Source organism: Porites lutea, chromosome 11 (assembly GCF_958299795.1).
Source record: "Porites lutea chromosome 11, jaPorLute2.1, whole genome shotgun sequence".
Classification (NCBI taxonomy): Eukaryota; Metazoa; Cnidaria; class Anthozoa; order Scleractinia; family Poritidae; genus Porites; species Porites lutea.
The window spans coordinates 15487728-15507206 of record NC_133211.1 but is presented as its reverse complement, the minus strand read 5'-3'; the positions used below and the strand labels follow the sequence as shown (position 1 = coordinate 15507206).

General features: G+C 41.1%; 1 protein-coding gene across 1 annotated transcript; it reads right to left on the bottom strand.

Annotated features, from left to right (window-relative positions):
• Positions 1-1822: 1822 nt before the first annotated feature.
• On the bottom strand, positions 1823-13653 carry LOC140953056 (uncharacterized). Its single transcript, XM_073402541.1, has 13 exons — positions 13482-13653; positions 12499-12742; positions 11083-11327; positions 10298-10613; positions 9973-10149; positions 9076-9226; positions 8152-8348; positions 7127-7365; positions 6508-6688; positions 5634-5801; positions 5092-5366; positions 4419-4607; positions 1823-3698 (listed from the first exon to the last, which is right to left on the bottom strand). The coding sequence occupies exons 1-13, from the start codon at positions 13542-13544 to the stop codon at positions 3126-3128; spliced, it is 3018 nt and encodes a 1005-aa protein (XP_073258642.1). The 5' UTR covers positions 13545-13653; the 3' UTR covers positions 1823-3125.
• Between the last annotated feature and the right edge of the window lie 5826 nt (positions 13654-19479).

The following is a 19479-nucleotide window of genomic DNA, read 5'->3' as shown; positions in this document are numbered from 1 at the left end:
AGACATGGCGCGAAATCAAGACGCATGCGTATAATTAGGGGTAAATCCGCTGGTCAGGTGGTGGTCAGACAGTCTCCCATGACAGTAGGTCCGATTTGCGTACAAATCAGTTACAGCCTGACAGAAATCTTGAAAGAGATTTGGCTTGGTATCTTCAATACAGATGTGTTATAACTTTGTCAACGCGTCTGACTTCAGATCTGGGCTCGGTGTTTTGTCCGCGCGGTGCAATCCGACTCCCAGCAATAGACATGAGCAGGAAAGGGTTGACTCCAAGGGCTTGTATGGGAGATGGAGGCTCCATTTGATGGGCTCCTGACATGAGTAACTGTAGCTATGAGTTGCCCGTTGTAGATCACTGTAAACTGCGTTATAGTTGCTCCCAATTCAGTCCCGGGAGTCGATATAGTATAGATACTATAACGCCTATGTATCAACAGAGACCAATTTATTTTCCATCTCTTTTAGTTATTTTCTTGTTTTTTGTGTTTTGGAATTTTTCTCCGCCAAAATGAAGCTCGACTCTGTATTGCTGCTCATTCTTAACATAATACCGATTTTTTGCAGAGTCGAAATTAGCAGAAACTCGATCGAAAAGATAAACTGGTATCTGAAAACGCATTGTCATAGGTTTCAGGCCTTTACGAATCTTTTCTCTTTCTACAAACAGGTCAAGACCAGGACACAATTTTTAGGGTATCTCTAATGAAACCCTCTGAGGTCCTCTGACAGCTTGCGTTTGGAATTAAATAATTTACAGGCTTTAGAAACCTCAGAGATCGCGCCCGCTCTCATGGTTTAAAGGTGATGATCTTTCTATTATCCGTGGTTGAACCCTTATCTAGCCTGCTGCAGTCTGATTTTGATCTCACTTCAACAAAATGTTACATCAATTAGTAGCCAACTATGGCAGCCTTTACATAAAAATAAAAACTTGTTCCTCCAGGAAGTCGTCACATAGATTTATTAAACTATAAGTACAATTCCCAACGCAATTCTTTTTAGGTCAAATGCTAGATCAGCCAAAATTCACACAACTCCGTCTATTAACTCAACAAAACAGCCTTCTTTAACACTGAGCTCTTTACACATAGCGTTAAGCTTAAGACCAGACACTACAGTACGGTAAGGAAAATGCAGACCTTACAATTCCTTTATTGCAAATTTACTTTTATACATGGTTTCAGTGTATTCACTGATTTGATAGACCATAATGCACCCTATTTACCCCGCCCAACCAACATTTAACACAACCTTTGTCTTAGATTTCTCTAGCCTGCATGACAGGCACTTCCCATGAGAAATTGGAAACAATGGTTAAGCAATATTTTTTTTTGGGGGGGGGGGGGGGTGGGGGGCGGGGCGGGGACAAGGTGCATTATGGTTAATGTGAAAATGGTCAATTGACTGAACTTTTGTAAAAAGTCATACCTTCGTGTGTGAAACAAAGTAACCCGCAACTTCCCGTAATATTATTCAGTGCTCATTGTAAAAGAAGACTAGCAATAAGTCAAGAGTTGTGTCCATTTTGGCTTTGGCAAACTTAAGAATTTATTTAACGGATAAATTCAGGTGTTTCAACGAGACCTTTATGAGAAAAAAGGAGATTTAGTGATCGATTAAAGCGACAATCATTATACACGCAACTCTCTCTTAACGGACACCTCTACAAGACGGACACCTCTGTAAAACGGACACCTAGAGTTGGTCCCTGCTTTTCTTTATTCCCCTTATTTCACTCTCTATAAGACGGACTTCTCTCTAAGACGGATACATAGTACTGGTCCCAAAGGTGTCCGTCTTAGGGAGAGTTGACTATAGCTACCATCTTATTTCCAATCTAAGAGTCCAAACATGACGGCTGTACGTTTGTAAGATATGTTTACAAATAAATTATCCACACAAACATTAAAAAATTCACTTTCACACCTTCTTCCTTTTCAGCGACGCACGCCAACCGGAAGTGGACATTTTGCATTCTTCGGCAGCGGCTTTTTGCCACAATTTTCGCGCAAATCGTCTTTATAAGGGTAAGGACACTGAACAATACTTATTTGGTAGAGTGAAGGCATAGGTACTGGGTAAGACGGGCGACAAAGACGTGCAACTTGTTTTGCAACATTGCTGCAAACTGAGTTGAGCAGTGATGTTGCGCGTTTTATCAACCAAGAATCAAACCTGTCTTGCAACCAATCAGATTGTTGCAGGTTGCGAAAATTTGTTGCAGAAAATAGAGAGTAAATGTACCTTTTGCGACAAATTCTGTACATGTTGCGCGTTTTAAAGGCCCAAGGCAAACTTGTTTTAGGCATAAGTGACTTAAATCTCGTGTATGGCGTGTCTACATACATACATAACCTTTAGTTTGACTCGAATCTTAGTGTAGCTACAATATGCAGCTAACATATAGCTATGTCTTCCGTGTAACTTTATCCAAAAATAGAGATTTGAACGTGGATGGAAAACGCCAACATTGCTTTTCAACCCGTTTTGCAGCAATGTTACAAAACAAGATGCACGTTTTTGTTGCCCGTTTTACCGAAGCTTAAGGGAAAACGCCTCACGTCCTGTTGACGTGCGTTGCTCAAAAACGCCTTTCTAATAAAAGCATACTAGGTTGACACTACAGAACTCAAAAGTACATCTCACTGACTGTAAAAACTAATCATGTACTTATTTAAAAAGCGAATAGAATTACACTCGAGGAGTGTACCCTATCCTCAAAAAGTGTATTATGTACACTGCAGAAGGACTTATTAGCGGCTTCAAGGACTGCGAAAGCCACAAGCACTGAACGCATGGAAAAAGCTACAGCTACTTATCTATACATAATTTGGCCAACGACGAAATTACTTTTTATACTGCCCACTATGCAAAATGCTACAACCTCTCGTGAGATAACTGCCTTTGCTTCCCCCCATAACTCTCGGGTTTGTTTTGCTGTTGGACGATCCAGTTGTCAAGATTAAAAGTTCTACATGAAGGAGCCACGAAAGATGAGGCAGAGAGGAGAACGATAAGCTGTGCCTTTTCAAGTAATTACTGACATGAAAAAAATAGGCCGTTACAATAACAATATGTCCAACTTTCCGAGAAAAAGAAATGAGTAAAAATCATTAACAAAACTAATCAGTTTCCATGGGTTGTTCCAACTGCTCGGCAGGAACACTGGCCTCCACTTCACCACCCGGTTGGGTGACAGCTTCCGAAGTCTGACTAGGAACTTCTGTGGCCTGGAGAGTGCTATTAGCTGCTTGAGCCTCCAATACTTGCTGATCAGTGGCAACATTGACTTGAGCCTGCATGAGCTGTTGGTCAGCAGTGGCTATTAAGAGATGGGGATGTGCCTGCGCAGCTGCCATAGCGGCTAAGATCTCCGCCGGCACGGTGATCCCAAGCGTGTCAGATGCCTCTACTGTCACGTGGCCTGTCTGCATGGCCTCGCTTATGGACACCTGTACATCGCCACCAGCAGTCCCATCTGCTACTTCCATGATCTGAACTTGACCGTGTGGGATGTTGATAGTGTCTCCAACAGAAACCTCGGCACCAGAGCTGGGTATATCCACCACCTGTGACATGGTGGTACTTACGACTGTCTCACCCACATCACTGGCTGAGATCCCTGCACTGACTGCAGCTTGTGTCACGGGGTCTACCAGCATGGAGGCCCTGACCGTATGGGCGTCTGGTAGGTGCTGTAAAGAAAACATAGAGCAAAACAGTTTATCCATAAAAGTGGAGTTGAACAGTGGACATAGCCGAACCGAAACTAAAAATAGATGGGAAAAGCACACAAAATCCTGGAGTTTGCGCAGCTAACAAAGTTCAAGATAATACCCAGGCTCTTCAAAATAGATGAAACGTATTTAATAAGTTTAACTATTCTTAGCAGGTAATTAGGCCGCGCAGGGTATCAAATTTTGTTCTCTTTGTAATTTTTTCCCCTTGTAGTCCACTTCACCTCCCGCCTCGATTAGCTTAGGCTAACTGCGGGTTCTGCCGTGAAATATTTCCCTTTCCCTTTTAAGTTCACTTCAATTTATTACTTGTAAACTTTTTCATGTGAAATAAAGTTTTTGTTGTTGTTTGATATCAATACGTGTTGCTTCTTTCACAGGAAACTGGATAAATTCCAGATTTTAAAGGTGTTAACATACTATCTCACCTCTCCTGCCTAAGAGGGATATTAAAGAAACATTCCGTGTATATAAATGAAAATGAAACTGCGTGCCACATCTGACGTCCTGAATCTCATGATACTTTTACGTATACATAATTTTTGAAACAAGGAAATCTTGAAAAGTGACACTCTGGAAAAAACTTTGTTTCTCTTTTACCTGTATGCAGCTTACGTTTATACTCGCATCCTAGGCGCAAACTACTGTAGGCCTAACAGGGATTGTTACAGAACAAACCTGTTGTATAACAGCATCATCACTGTGTGTTGTCTCTTCCACAGCCACCACACGGGGAGTATCATCCACTTCAGCTGCAGCAGCTACTACAGCTTCACTGACAGCCACCAGTGCCTCGGCTAACTGCACGTCAGCTTCACTACCCAAGTGACTTATATTCACTGTGGAGATTGCCTGCTCTGACAAAGTCTGAAAAGAAGAAGAAAGGACACTCCATTACAATCCGCTAAGCTCCTCAGAATCAACTGTCTCGTACCCTGGCTACCAGGGTTCTCGTGTGCGACGCCAGAGTACGGCGGAAATGTCTCGGGGTCGACCTCAGGCCGACACGTCTTCGCCGCTCATGAAAAGTCTCTGGTACACAGAGTATGCTCTGTTCTGGGATTCTGGAAAGTAGCCGTCGATTCGCTATAAGGAAGAGCTAACGCTTGAAGCGTTGGATTGTGAAGTAAGTTGCGGTGGTCAATTTACTTCATAATATCGGTTGGAATCAAAATTTGGTCTTACTATCTCTCCAACGCAGCACAACAACTTGTTTAGAACGCGATAATTGTGACTTGTGCGAACCCCATTTGTAAAATTCGACAGGAAGTTTAAAAGCAAGCTATAGATACTTTTGCAACACACCTCCTTATTTATCAATTTCTTTGTAATATTTTTGTCTAGGCAATACCTGGTCCACAGACGCGCTTCCTTGAGCTTGTTCATCAATAATCTCGGTATCCGATTGGTCCTCTGGGCCCTTCTTACTGTTGCGGATCCTTACACGTCCCTCGCCCTTGTTGTGTACCTTCATGTGATACCGCAGAGAGGCCTTGCGAGAAAAGTCCTTCTCACAGATCTCACATTTGAAGGGTTTCTCGCCAGTATGGATCCGCAGATGATTGTTGAAGTGGCTCCTGTGGTTGAACTCACGGCCACATTCTTCGCATTTAAAAGGTCGTTCTCCTGTAAGATCCAAGGTGATGTCAAGCAATTAGCTACTGAATCAAGACAACCGCGTTTCATAGCACAAATAGACATTTTAATTACCTCTGTCCTCCTTTCCTCAAAGCCACGCGCGGCGCGCAAAAAAGTGAAATTATGCAAATAAACGATAAAAAGGAGGAGAAATTTTTTCTCCGCTGGGGCTCACGCCCTAGTTACTCGCGGCTTCGCCGAACGCCCCTCACGCGAAAATTAAAGAAAAATAAGAGACTCTTTGCAATCTATTACCTGTGTGAGTTCTTATATGCTCCTTAAGCGTGCTAAAGCGCGTGAACATTTTTTCACATTCTCCACACTTGTACGGTTTATCCTCGCTGTGTACTGGCATATGAACTTTGAGGTCGGTGGAGCGTGCAAAGCGCCTGCCACATTCATTACATTCAAACGGCTTCTCTCCTAAAAAAGACAGCAAAGTAACGCATCCTGTAAGTGTGCAATACGCCGACACTAATTTCTCAACCTTTTACGAAGATATTTCCATTTCGGTGTATTTGACACATAATTTTCCTCTCACACCAGTTAGGAGATGGGATAAAACGAGTGTCGCCCTTCGTCCATCGACGATGGCAAACCCAATAACAGAATACAACTGTAGCCTACAAGACGAATGACAAGTCCTACTGATTGCACATGACTAAAACAATTAGAAACTAAAGGAAATGTTAATAACATGGTTTTCACAAAAATACGAAACCTCTGCCACAAGCGTATCGCTAGTTTTCGTTTCCTACTTTAACTTTCTACGACCTTTTATTGTCGTTTTTTTTTCCAAGCACAGTAACTAAAAGTCAAAAGTCGACGTCTACTGTACAGAAAAGTGATGTGCGGCATTCCTGTTCACAGATCCTCTGTTTTCTCTTTAGAAGAACGTCAAGTGCGAGTATGAAAATAAAAACCGCGGAAGCTTTATTCACCGCAAGCACAAAAGGGTGGGGGTGGGGAAAGGAGAAAATGGTTCTTTCTTTTTTTCTCGCGCTTCGCGCTCGCTCTCGCGGGAAAACTTAAACTGTCAAGTTGTTAAAGAAAAAAGGACAACGCCTGTGGACAGGTTATTCGCACCTTAAAACCCAAATGAACTAAAAGGCAAAAGAGCGTATCATACCAGAGTGCACAATGGCATGTCGCTTAAAGGTGATTGTGGATATGAACTCCTTCTCACAGATGTTACATTTAAATGGTTTCACTCCTGTGTGTCGTCCCATGTGAGATTGCAGCTCAAGCTGAGTACGGAATGTCTTGTCGCACTCAACACATTTAAAAGGTTTGTCCCCTGTATGCACCGCCTGCAGAACAAATAATGCCAGCATCTGAATCAGCATTAAACTTTTTTCAAGCATTACATGTAGGAAAGGATTACATGAAGGAAACTTAGGAGGTGCGTCTGTTGGAAATGGCTATTCTCATCAAGTAACTTGGAAAGACATGTAAAGTAAGCATCATTTTGATTTCAGTTGGAAGAACAAGTTTTTTCTAGCTATTTGAACAACCTCCCTTGTCTAAAACCGCAATACGCGGACAGGTTTTCCTCCTGAATTTTTCCCCTATCGAAGACTGCTAAATTTGAAAAGATGTTCCTTGACAACTGTCCTTTTTCAAGATCAAGGGGCGTTAGCTTTTAAGAAAGCCTAAGTACAGCTTAATCATCCTAAAGTTTTTTCTCGCAACGTATTGTACAAAATTATATATTCCCACGTCGTTTGCCCTTAAACAACCGCACTTGCCTGATGGGACTTGAGTCCGGTCTGAATAGCAAAACCTTTACCACACACATCACATATAAAAGGCTTTTCCCCAGTGTGGGTCCTCATGTGATCTCTCAGCCTGGCTGGTCGTGTAAACTGTTTCGGACAGACGTCACACTTGTAAGGCTTGTCACCACTGTGGGTGAACTTATGCTTCACCAGGTCAAATGACTGGATACAGGCGAAATCACACTGGTCACACTTGAAAGGCTTCTCGCCTATAATGCAACGTTTTCAATGATTGTTACTAAAAGGTTGATTTCGCTTAGAACTCCTTAACTCTAAACCACTTGACATTAAGATTAAGCCAAATTTTAAGCAAGGTTTTCTTGTCTACGAACATGCAACTCGAGCTTACAAAATCTGTTCAGCCTTTACCACTAGATACAGTAATAACAACAAAATGTTACGCCAAGCAATGCATAAGAAAGTACAAAAAACAAAAATGGAACAAAATTTTAATCCTGGATTAGTACTAATCGGCCTTTTTAGGAACCGGGCCCAAGCTGATTTTATTTATAATAGAGTGGCTAGGAAATTGAAGGGGGTATCCCTAGACTACGATTGACTCCTTTTTCTAAGTTCGCATTTACGACCATTTTTCCGTCAAGCGAGACGTGCGAGACACGACCACGCGCGTGACTGAAGGTGGTGTCGCGGCTTCGTTACTCAACGCTCACGCACGCATGCATTCCCCTCACCTGAGGAAAAAGGGAGACTGATCGCAGTCTAGGGTATTCCAAATGTGGCTTACTCTATAAAAATAGTAAAGTACTTATCACTCACTTGGAACTTCAGTGCAAGAAAACAAAAGAGTATTTTGTCTGAGACTCATTCTGAACGAAGTAAAATAATAATAATAATAAAAAAATAGCCAAACTAAAATTAACGAGTCACTCTCACGCTTGACTCTGACTGCATCATGGAACACTCCTCTCAATATTTTATGGTCTTAGGTATCAAAACGTACAGACTCTAAAGTTATCATACATGGGAGTACTTACCAGTATGAATGCGGTAATGTCGCTTGAGGTCATCATATCTAATGAAAGCTTTATCACATTGATCACATTTATGGGGTTTTTCTCCAGTGTGTCTGAATGCATGGCGTGACAGTTCAGCTGGTGTCTTGAAGGCTTTGTCACAGCCCTCCACATCACACTTGTGGGGCTTTTCCTCCTGATGCACTCGACGATGAACCCTGCCAATATGTAAGATGCATATTTTAAAACATGTGATAAAAATCTTTTCGTTATGTGCACCAAGGCTGCGAGAAAATGCTCTGAATTGCTGCCACCGTCGTTTGGTAGTGAAGGTGTACAGGGAAGAATGTGTGGTCCCAGAAAATATTCATATCCAACCTGTGGAGGGTTGTTGGAATTCAGAGAGGGAGGGGCTTTCAAGACAAAAATTCTTAAAGGAGAGAGTGAAGCAAAACTGGACTTTCCAGATACGTGGGTGGTGGGTGGTAGTGGAATTGGTGGGAGAGGGGGGGAGGGGGTATAAATCCCCCAACAACAGCCATGGGGAAGTATGGATATTTGCTGGAAAAACAACACCTTTCCCTAAAAAAAATAAAAATAATACAACCAGGGTGCAAAGAAAGTCAGTTTTACAGCCTGCCATTCAGGCAAGCTGTAGCTAGCATGTACTAGCCCACAAGTCATTTCAACTAACCCAAAAACCCTTTTTGATTAGCAGGATTGATTACAATCCTTCTGTAATTTGAATTTCCCCAAAAAACAGCACTTGCCCATCGGGCAAGTTAAGAATAAAAATCACTAGCCCAATAGCAAAATCCACAAGCCCCGGACTATCAGACACGACTTTCTTTGCACGCTGATAAGGAATTCCCTTATCTGGTAAACTGCATTAACCCAACGAAACACATATGAAAGAACCTTGAAAATTCATGCAGAATATATTACCTGAGTGATCCAGGGTTATTGAAGGCTTTGCCACAACCCTCATGATCACAGATGTAAGGCCTGTCCTCTGAATGTGACAGAACATGGGATCGCAGGGAGCTGGGGTTATTGAATGCCTTGTCACAGTACTCACACTCATACGGCTTCTCACCTGTAATAAAATATATGCAACAGAGTATTACAGTGGAACCCCGCCTTACGACCACCCTGTTTATAAGACCACCTCGTTATTACAGCCATATTCTTTCACACCAAACGTAAAAACCATTGAGTCATTTTATTATTTTGAGGACCCCGTTAATGCGACCACCTCGTTATTACAACCAGGATTTTATGGCCCAACGGTGGTCGCATTAACGGGTTCCACTGTATTATCCTATCTCTAATGTCACCAAAGTCTTTTCTCCTAAATTAACTTTGCAGATGTAATATTTTCCTTTACTTTTGCTCACAAGTTATGTTCAGGATCAGTGGGAAGCAAGGGGTTACACCTGCAACCTCATACACAGCCAAAGCAATAGCAGGGACATAACAAGCCTCTGGACTCTGTAACAGCAAAATGCAACAAAAGCCTTATGACACATGATGAAGCAAAACAGATACTTACACTGTATGCAGAAATGATGAAAAAACTACCACATGTTTTACACAAACAAGGTTAGCCTTGTTATCAAGAGGTTAAAGATACACTGCTGTGCAGCTACCTTTTTGTGAGCTCACAGGAGTCCCTCACATCTAACTTTTGCTCTCAGGCGGCTAAGAAATCTTACTAGTTATTTTATAGAAATTATACACTGGGCACCTGCATTTCACAGGTTCAGAGTATGAAGCTCCCTTCAGTATTTCTTTAAGTACAGCCTACTTACTATCTTTACATAAAGCCCCGATCAAAATTACCTGTATGTATGAGCATATGCTGGCGAAGATTGCTTGCATAGTTAAAGATCTTGCCACATACTTCACACTTGTGCTGTTTCTCCCCAGATGCATGTTCTCTCATGTGACCATAATATGACCATGAACGAATATAAGATTTTCCACATATCTCACATGTGTACTTTGGCTTGCCATCGTCTGCAATGAGAAAAAAAATCATTACTGGAATTCACTGTTGATAATCTGAACACTAGCAGAAAGGAGACAATAATAATGTGAAGGTCAAATCCTCCATGTATTTGTGACAAGTCCTAAAAATTCTTGTAATATTCATCTAAACACATACCATCACCCTCAACTTCCTCCCCTTCATTTGCCTGCCCTTCTGCCACATCTACTGGTGCCTCAATCACTGCAGGGTGAACAGTGACAAGAGTGGCTCCTTGCTCCTGAGCGACAGCAGCTGCAGCCTCTGCACTGGTTGCAGCAGCAATTATAGCTTCAGTAGTTGTCGTAGGGACTCCTGATGATGCCACCGCTCCAGAGTCAGTTGTTGCTGATGTTAAAGGCGACATCTGAGTGACACTTAGTGGCACTTGAATAGTTTGGCCACCAGGTAATTGAATGGTCTGGGTTGTGGCACCTGGCTGAGAGGGGCTTATCTAGAAAACAACAATAATTTGACTTTTTGAAGCCATGTGTTACACTTTAAATGCAGCAAAATGCAATAAACAACTTTATATCTACAACTGTTGAAAACTTCAAAAGAATGAGCCTTAAGAATAGCATAAGCGAGTTCCCAGTAGGACAGAACCCATGACTTGCTTGTTATCTTATGGATGTCCGAATAATTATTGAGTTACAGATGGCTTATGAGATGCCCTAGATTTCTATGGTGATGCCCATGTTGCAAAGGAGAGTGTGAAAAAAAGGCTCTTGACTTGACCTTTGCCAAATTCCCCTTACTTCCCTAAGCTCAACTAAGGAAATTAGGATGAAGAATCTACACATAACAGTTAATTTAAGCTAAAGAGGGTATATTTTTTCCAGGGCTTCACTTCTCTATTATTTCTTTAACCCTTTTAACTCAAATAATTTCAAACACAACATTGACGCATCCACCGTTCTCACCTGCAAGGTAGCAAGTGGCATTTGACTGAGAGTGGCTTGAAGTGAGTTAAGAGTACTGGGGTCTGCTGATGTGACAATAGGAATGAACCTTGGAGATTGGTGTTGAAGATACTGAATGTCACCTGTGGCAGACTGGGAAAGGACCTGAACAGCTATCATCTCAGCCTGCATTGTTGACAATGTTGCTTGGTCCATTACTTGGTTAAGAACTGATGTTGGAATAGTAGTTACTTCTGTAGTTGATGCTGTTGAAAATGGGAAAAAGATGTAAAAATACTGCATGTAGTATTGCTTCAGATTTTGTTTTCAGTCCTGTGTACAATGTTTCTTCTCAACACCACCAAAAAAAAGACATTCTGATGGCACAGGCTCTGGCAAGAGTTTCCAGCTAAATATGTGTTCACTCCTTCCATGAACAAGGGAGCAACGCATGGCACTTGACTTAATGTCACCAAGCTATTTGTACAAAATTAATATGACATTCTTATCAGTCAGGTGAAAATGAGACAGAGGAAGCATTTTTTCAGTACCCAAATGGTTCAATCGAACTTCCACGTGCAATCACCTCTCGTAAGCAACCACCTCCCATAAGTCACTCTATCCAAAACACCAAAATTTTCCCAGTCAAAGCCTTACAGTTGGAACCTCTTGTAAAAGACCACCTTCTGTAAGTGACCGCAACCATGTTACGGGGCTGAGGGTTTAATCATTTTCCATTGCTTTTAACCTCTTGCAAGTGACCACCTGATGAGTCGTCTGATCTCTGTGTTCTTAATGTACTCTGCTACTTAGAGATTATGAAGAACTTTTAGCGACGACTTGGAATTACACATATTGCAGGTTGGAAATTGGATACAATGAATTATCTTTCCTAAAATTGATGTGTCCAGACCTCTTCTCGGAAGAGACCCCTTGTGGTTCGATTCTTGTAAATGACCACCTCCCATAAGCGACCACCAAGTCTTCACATTTTCAGGGCTGTCAATAAGGGCCAGTTCCTTCTACCATAGGGTCGAACAAAAAATAAGTACAATCAAATAAAATTGTAACACATTTGTTTCCCAGTTTTGAATAACATTGAACGCATATTTAAACAGGATTAGATCTTTGACACATTAGAACCGTGCATTATTGTGGAACGTCTGGGACATTTCCAAGACTCTAACAAAATGTCCCAGAGATGCCTCAGCCCTCAAGAACTTGTGCCTTTGGTGCGAGTCCCAAAGCTGCCTAATATCTATTATCAGCCTGCGACAAAAAAACTTTTTGACAGACCTGCATTTTCGGTGGTCACTTATGGGTGGTTCAACTGTATTATCAAATTCTCCATATAATAGGAAAGCTGACTAAAAATTCACTATAGTTCAACAACTACAAATTTATGACACACACTCACTAATATACAAGCCTGCTTACCATTATCAATAACCATCTCCTCCTGAACCAGATTAACCTGCCCATCACTAGAGGTGACCTCTGTACCGCTACCTGCTTCGACCACCTCCAGATACACTGCTGGCTGATCCCCTTGCCCAGACTCAGCTCCTGGCTGAATGGCTACATACAAGGTTTGAGGTTGTTGTGACTCAGAGTCATTTGCCGAAGCTGAGTCTTCCTGTTGTGACAACACATTTGACTCTGCAGCTACTTGGCCAGCATCCTAGACAAAAAGAGGAAGTTAGTACACCATGCTTTAAAACAATATTGCATTGCTTAGTGGAGGTGGGTACTTCCACTTTAGGCAAAGCCAACCCCCTAGACAAAGTTTTGGCCCATGGCTGGTAAACCCGAGCCTTTCAGCTATGAGCTCCCACACCAATGGAACCAGGCACCTGTCACACTGATTTTCAGTGAAAAAATATGGCAGGAGATGTGGGGTAAAAGGACAATACGAAGGCTAAATGAAACATGAGGCCATCAGGAAAATGCTGTACTAAGGACATGGAGCGGGTGCAAACAAGGCTGACTGCACTCGAGCAACCAAACTGACTGCTGACTGACAACAAGTGATAACAGTGCTGCTAAAAGAAACTTTAATAACCTTTAAGTTGCTTATTGTTGCCTCTTTGATTTTGATGTTTTTGCATGATTTAATATACTGTAGTACCACTTTTTTTGTTCTCTGAATTGACTCAGCATTAGCAAAAAAAGAAAATAAAAAAAAAAATCATATTGTGGGGAAACAGAAGTCTACAGTAGTATGGCCAATCATAATCAGCTATTACACTGGATCCATAGTAGTTTGTAAAAAGTGTCTTTCGTTGTGGATGGCCTGCGTAAAAATTATATACATTACCAGCATTACTAGGAGATTTCAGAGCACAAGAGATGGGATGCTTTAACAATATGGCCAGTTAAGCTGTAACAACCCAGGATATGTACTAGATAATCCCTCTCACCTGTTGATTTTCTGTGGTAGCTGAGTTTTCGGAATTCTCTTCTCCTGGTGGTATTGGTACCATTTCTGGCTGTTCAACAGTTAACTCATTTTCCTTAACAGCTGACTCTGAAGGCCCATTATCTGTTGCTCCTTCACTTAAATCGGCTGACTTTTCTGTTAACACCTCTTTGGCTGCTAATAAATTTTTAAAAATTATGCAAAGTTATCTGTCAATGAGATTTGTCACACATCTCAGTCAAAACAAGAGCCCCATAATGGGGGTACATTGGGCTGCCAGCTTGTGGGACAATTGGTCATGCCATACCAAAAATATATCCAAGCCTACCGGCCTAAGGCTTCATCACCCGTTCCTTCCCATTGCGTGACGAGCCAAAAAGAATGTCTGTGTTGGAGGATAAAACTGTCCCCATTTTTAAAAATTCTAGTCGTAGTTAAAGAAAGTAGAGATTTGAAATGCCTTCACAGTCTGCGAAAATGTAACCATGGCCTCTGAAGATTCTCTGAAGAAGATTTTAGAAACTGCGTGTGAAAAGTCTCTGACAATAAGGGTAGGGGGACAGGCATGAATGCAGTAAATTAATAATCAAATGGTTACAAAAATTGCACTTGAGAAAATTTGCCACAAATATATGCACATTCTTCCAAAGTGGCATTTATTTATATTAGCTTTGAGCCAGACATTCTCGCGCTTCCGTGACATGACATTTGTTAAGATATATACCTAAGCATTTGTAAAATCTTGATAAAGGAAAGCAGACCTGTCGGTCTAGACTGAGACTTCTAAACTGTCAATTACTTTTTTGGTCCAGTAACTTTTGTGTATTAAAAATTCAATCCTCTCCTTCCCCATATATTTTTCCAAATCTTGGATAAAATAAATAGCCTTATTCAAGTTCAACTGTGACATAAATGTGAAATGACCCCAGAAATATTTGCATAAATGCATGCTTCACACTTGATTGGCTTTCTGCTAAAACGTGTGTTCAACATCAGAAGAGGAAAATGTAAATAAATAGAGGATATTACACGGTAGGCGCGAAGATATGAATTTTATTTTCAAGTGGCAAAACAATATTTTACAAACGAGCGCAGTGAGTGAGTAAAATATTGTTTTTGCCACGGTCGGTTCCTTTCAAAGCACTGCAGGCAAACAATTTTTCCTGGGCTTCTGTCCCAATTCTAAACTTTCTCGACCAGCAGGAAAGTTCACAACTTCTGCGGCTTGTGTTACTAAATTGACCCTAGCGGCAATAGGCAGCCTTCATTCGAAAAATTCTTTATTTTGAGGTGTTTAAAATACGTTTCGGTCAATTGGTTGACAGGATGCTCAAAAAAAAATTAATAAAAAGCCTTCATGAACGCGAAGCCCCCTCCCTTCGCCCCTTGGCCTTACCAGTCAAGAATGATCCCTTACCTGCTGAGGTAAAATTTAGGGAGAACACTGGAATATAATAATTATTTTGACCTGTAACATAGATTTCATGTCTGTACACAATCATTTGGTGTAACAAATCAAATGGAACCTTTTCAGTAGTGCTTTCATATTATGGTGCCAATGGTTCTTTACAATTTGGAAACTTGCTTTAATTTGCCAAATCTGGAACTCTTAAAGGTGTGAAAAAGTGACATCAAAGGGATTCATAAATTATTGTAGCAAATATGAGTAGTGAGGAAAATATCTTCTTTGCACACCATGGGAACATGGGTGTTGACCAGTCAAAATAAAGAGTTTGTTTGTTTTGTTAGTCCTACTGACCTTCTATGCTAGACAAATAACAGAGTAAGAAAATACCATTTATGCTTCCTAGAAGCCCGTCATAGCTATATATGACACATGTGAATAATTCTCACTCAAAAAACATAGAGAAATCACTGGGAACACAACTTAATTTGATAAGAAACTTAAAGAACTCTGGATTGCAGTTATCTGCTGGCCTTGCACTGAATAGGAGTGACACAAATATTAAGCCAAAAATTGTTTTCAAGGTGCAGGCATTCAGTCAAACAGAGCTCAAGGTACAAACTACTGTAGGAGGTTCAATGGGAAAAATGAAATTATATTTTTGATCCTACACTGTATTTTTATTGTATTCAATTCACAGTAGTGATTGTAAATCATGAATTTTTTACATAAGAAGTTCTTAAATTTATCACGCCACAATATGTGAAGCAAAACAAGGAAATGCAAAGATCCAAAACACTAAATCCTCAGGATTTTGATGCAAATTTTATACACTGATGATAATTTAACACACACATAAATATATTCTTTATTTTAGGAGGCAGTCAGTTCTATGTGTAAACGCTTGTATACACTGTAAGTGGTTTTTAAATGGCCATTTTAGCACAAGAAAGCGAGATGGAAAAAATTTATCAATACAAGTGGAAAATTAAACTTCCAACTCACTCCAGCGCACGGACACGAGCAATGAACATTTAAGCTTACATGTACATTTCTCTTTTTCAGCAAACATTTGTCTGAAAACAACGATTATGAAACATCGAATCTGCTTCTTGACTGAAGCTACCGATTTTTCCGGAAATTAACAGTAAAAGCAGGGTCATGCTTCAAGATCCAACGCCTCTAGCCTTGGACGATCTTACAAGGAACAAGCTTTCGCAAGCTGAATTTATAATTTCTTGACCGCATGTACAACTCGTGGAAAACGAAATTAAACACAAGATACGAAAACGACTTTAACAAAAAACTGGACAAAAAATACATTTAGATTCTAACAAGATTTGTAGCAAACTACGTTATTCAAACGCTTCCTTTCGCTGACTCATAGAAAACTCTACAAAACCCGAATAAACGCGTTGAGTAAGCGAAACAAAGGTAAAATATGGCGGCGTCGCTTTTCCCGTTGTCGGTTTGGTTTACATGCAAATTTCAAGACAAAACGAGGTAATAACCGCTTCAAAACCGTTGCAATTCCCTTCCGAACTTTCCAGTTTGACATTTCCTTCAGGGAAAAATAGAAAGTTAGAGAAATCTACTGGAAGGTCAGCGGAAATCGCAATTTATCTTCCACACAATCCCGCTGACCCTCCCAAAACGACAAACACTTCAATCCGCCACATGTCTTTCCACGGTGTGAGAGAATGCATGGTTTTACCGAACTTTACCTCGTTCTTATTTTCGCTGCGACAATGGACAACTACAGAAAATGGTTTGAAACATTCGACTAGCTAAGAGAAATCGTTTTTTACATGAAAACTAAGAATTCTTTGGCAACAAAATTCGGTTTCTTCTTGTAGTGACGCGACAACGAATTTTGGCGGGCCTACTTTCAAGCAAGACTTTGAATGAAGAGAAGGTCAGATTTCGCCTTTGTGGGGCTTTATTCTCACAATAACCAACCTCGAAGTTATTTTAATGTATCTGTAAAACAATGATCCCAGTAAAAACCATGTTTTCTGCTAGCCTTACCTTCTTCTTGATTACTTGAAGACGCCATCTTCTCTCGAAGAACTCCCAGAGTTCTGTGCGAGGCGACGAAGTTGGCAAATGCACGGTCCGCAGTGCGTGCTTCTTGGTACCTGAGGCGGGATCCATTCAACCAAAAATTCAGGAAATTTCGGTCCTAAACTCTATGGATCGGTTCGATCCAACCGGAAAAGTTTCGAAAAAACTGGTCCACCTTTTGAGGTGGACCACTCTTCCCGGTCGGACCGGTCGGAAATTTTGGTTGAATGGATCGCGCCCCTGGTGTTCGCATATGAAATTGAAATGATCAGCTTTTATCACGTCTGGAGCGCCATTGATTGTCTTTGATATCAGCCGGGGTCTATATCTTTCAGAAACCGATTACCGACGGTTCCGTCGTAAAGGGCTGTCAACATATTCGCTTCTCCCCGCCTAACGTCAAATGGTAGGCATGTCCCGATTGCGCTCTAAAATTCGCCAAAAAGTACTCAAAACAAAGCAAAAAGTGCTCAAATTTTTGGAAAAGTGCTTGAAATTTCGAAAGAGTGTTTTCCCAGCAGATGTTCATAAATATTCTTAGTTTTATCAAAGCTTTAACCCTCGATTTTCTTATGGGTTTCCGGAAGTGAAACACCAATGTTTTTTTTTTCAAAATCGACTGTTCCCACGGTTAAGAGGATAATTGTTCATTTTCATGTCAACGGTCAGGCGACAAGGTGGAATTATTCAAGTTAATAACTTGGCTTACTAAAAACGTTTCGAAGACAAAATATTGCATTAAACATGTGGAACTGATTGTAAAAAATTGCTTAAATGTTGCACATAAAGCGAAAAAATGCTGAAATTCTGCTCAAAAGCCAAGAAAGTGCTCAAGAGTGCTGGAGATGTAAAATAGTGCTCCAAAAGTGCTGAAAAAGTGCCCAGCGCAATCAGGACACGGTCTATCAACTGGACGTTTAGGCGGTTAGCGGGTAAGACAGTGGACGTTAGTGAGGGGCATTTTTGATCAAAAGCAAACTGCTTATGCATTTTCATAGATTTTACGTCCAGTGTGGAACGGCACTCGTGACATTATTTAAGAGAAAGCACTACCAATTAAAGAGAACTCTGCTCTTAACTACTAAGCAAATAGTACATTTTACCTTGTGATCCTTTATTTAAGTCACGTCAGTATTCCTTTTGGAATGCAGTTTCCCGACTGACTCTACTTAATATGCAACTCAGAGTATACGAGGCATTTTCAGTTACAACATGCCAGTTTACCCAGAAATGGTGCGCACTACTTAAGTACAAGTGGGTAGAGACCCCCGGTTAACCTGCGATCAGGCGTTTTTTTTTTCTTTTTTTTTAAGAGCGGACTAGGCGAGAGTCATAAAGGGATAACAGGGAGAGGGCATGATCTCAGGGAAACCCCCGGTGGACCACCGTCACGTCGAGAGCAACAACTCCTGGCATTTGGGGTGGTCGCTTACAGGAGATCCGACTGTATTCTGTGAACTGAAAGTTTTATAAACTATAGAGCCTATTCCCCTAAATAAAGCACCGTGTACTTTCATTCGCAAAAGTTGGCAAAAATGCGGTAACCAGCTCGGGTAAGAGGACTACCTGTGTTGAATTACCTTGTGTAAGAACGTTTTGCATGCCTAAGCTCGAGCGTCCATGTGTGAGAATGCACTCTAGATACGTTTCAGGCCAACGGGGCTAGCAGAATTGCCTTTTATTATACATTGTACTCACTATCTATCTTCTCATTGGCTAAGAGCCTACAGTTAATATTGGAAATCAGCGCAACCTACAGATTAGTTAGTTATCTGCTAGAAGATAACTGACTAATCTGTAGGTTGTGCGCGTAATGCATGATTTCCAAGAGCAATGTCAAAACAGTTTCGTGTAACGGTGTATTTGTCTTTATTCATTTCGAAACAGTATAATAAAAAAATTATTAGATTCGGTTTTTGTGATATCCAGCTTCGGCTGATAACACTTACATCGACCTAGATTATTCCGGATATCACAAAAACCTCAACCAATAATTGTTTATTACCATATCTAAAGAAATAATACACACTGTTCCACTGTGCTTGAGCGAGTACAACAAAGTTGAGAGAGTAGGGCTCACATTCTCGACCTGAAACTCTTTTCCTCAGCGCAGCCTATGGGAACGAGATTGTCTCGACAACATGGCTTTTCCCTATAGCAAATGACCACGGCCGGAAACATAAGACCCGAGGCCTTAGTGACAAGAGTGGAGGGACCTCACAGCTTTAATATTTTGAGAACTAGAAGGATTAATCTCAACATATTTAGTCCCCAAACACAAACATAGTAACTATGCTGTCAAGTAGCTATTATGGAAAAACCGCGAACACAAGAAGAACCTCCGGAATGTTATTGTGTAGACTGTGTGTAAGATGGTCGAGATTGACCACCAACCCTTAGGGGCAGCTATCTTGGTTTCAAATACACCGAGTCCGGCTTGGGGATGAGTATCTATCTACTTAACGGCGGGGGATGGTTCGAGCGGAGACATCATCTTATCCTAACGAGGTACCACCGTATTTTAATCATG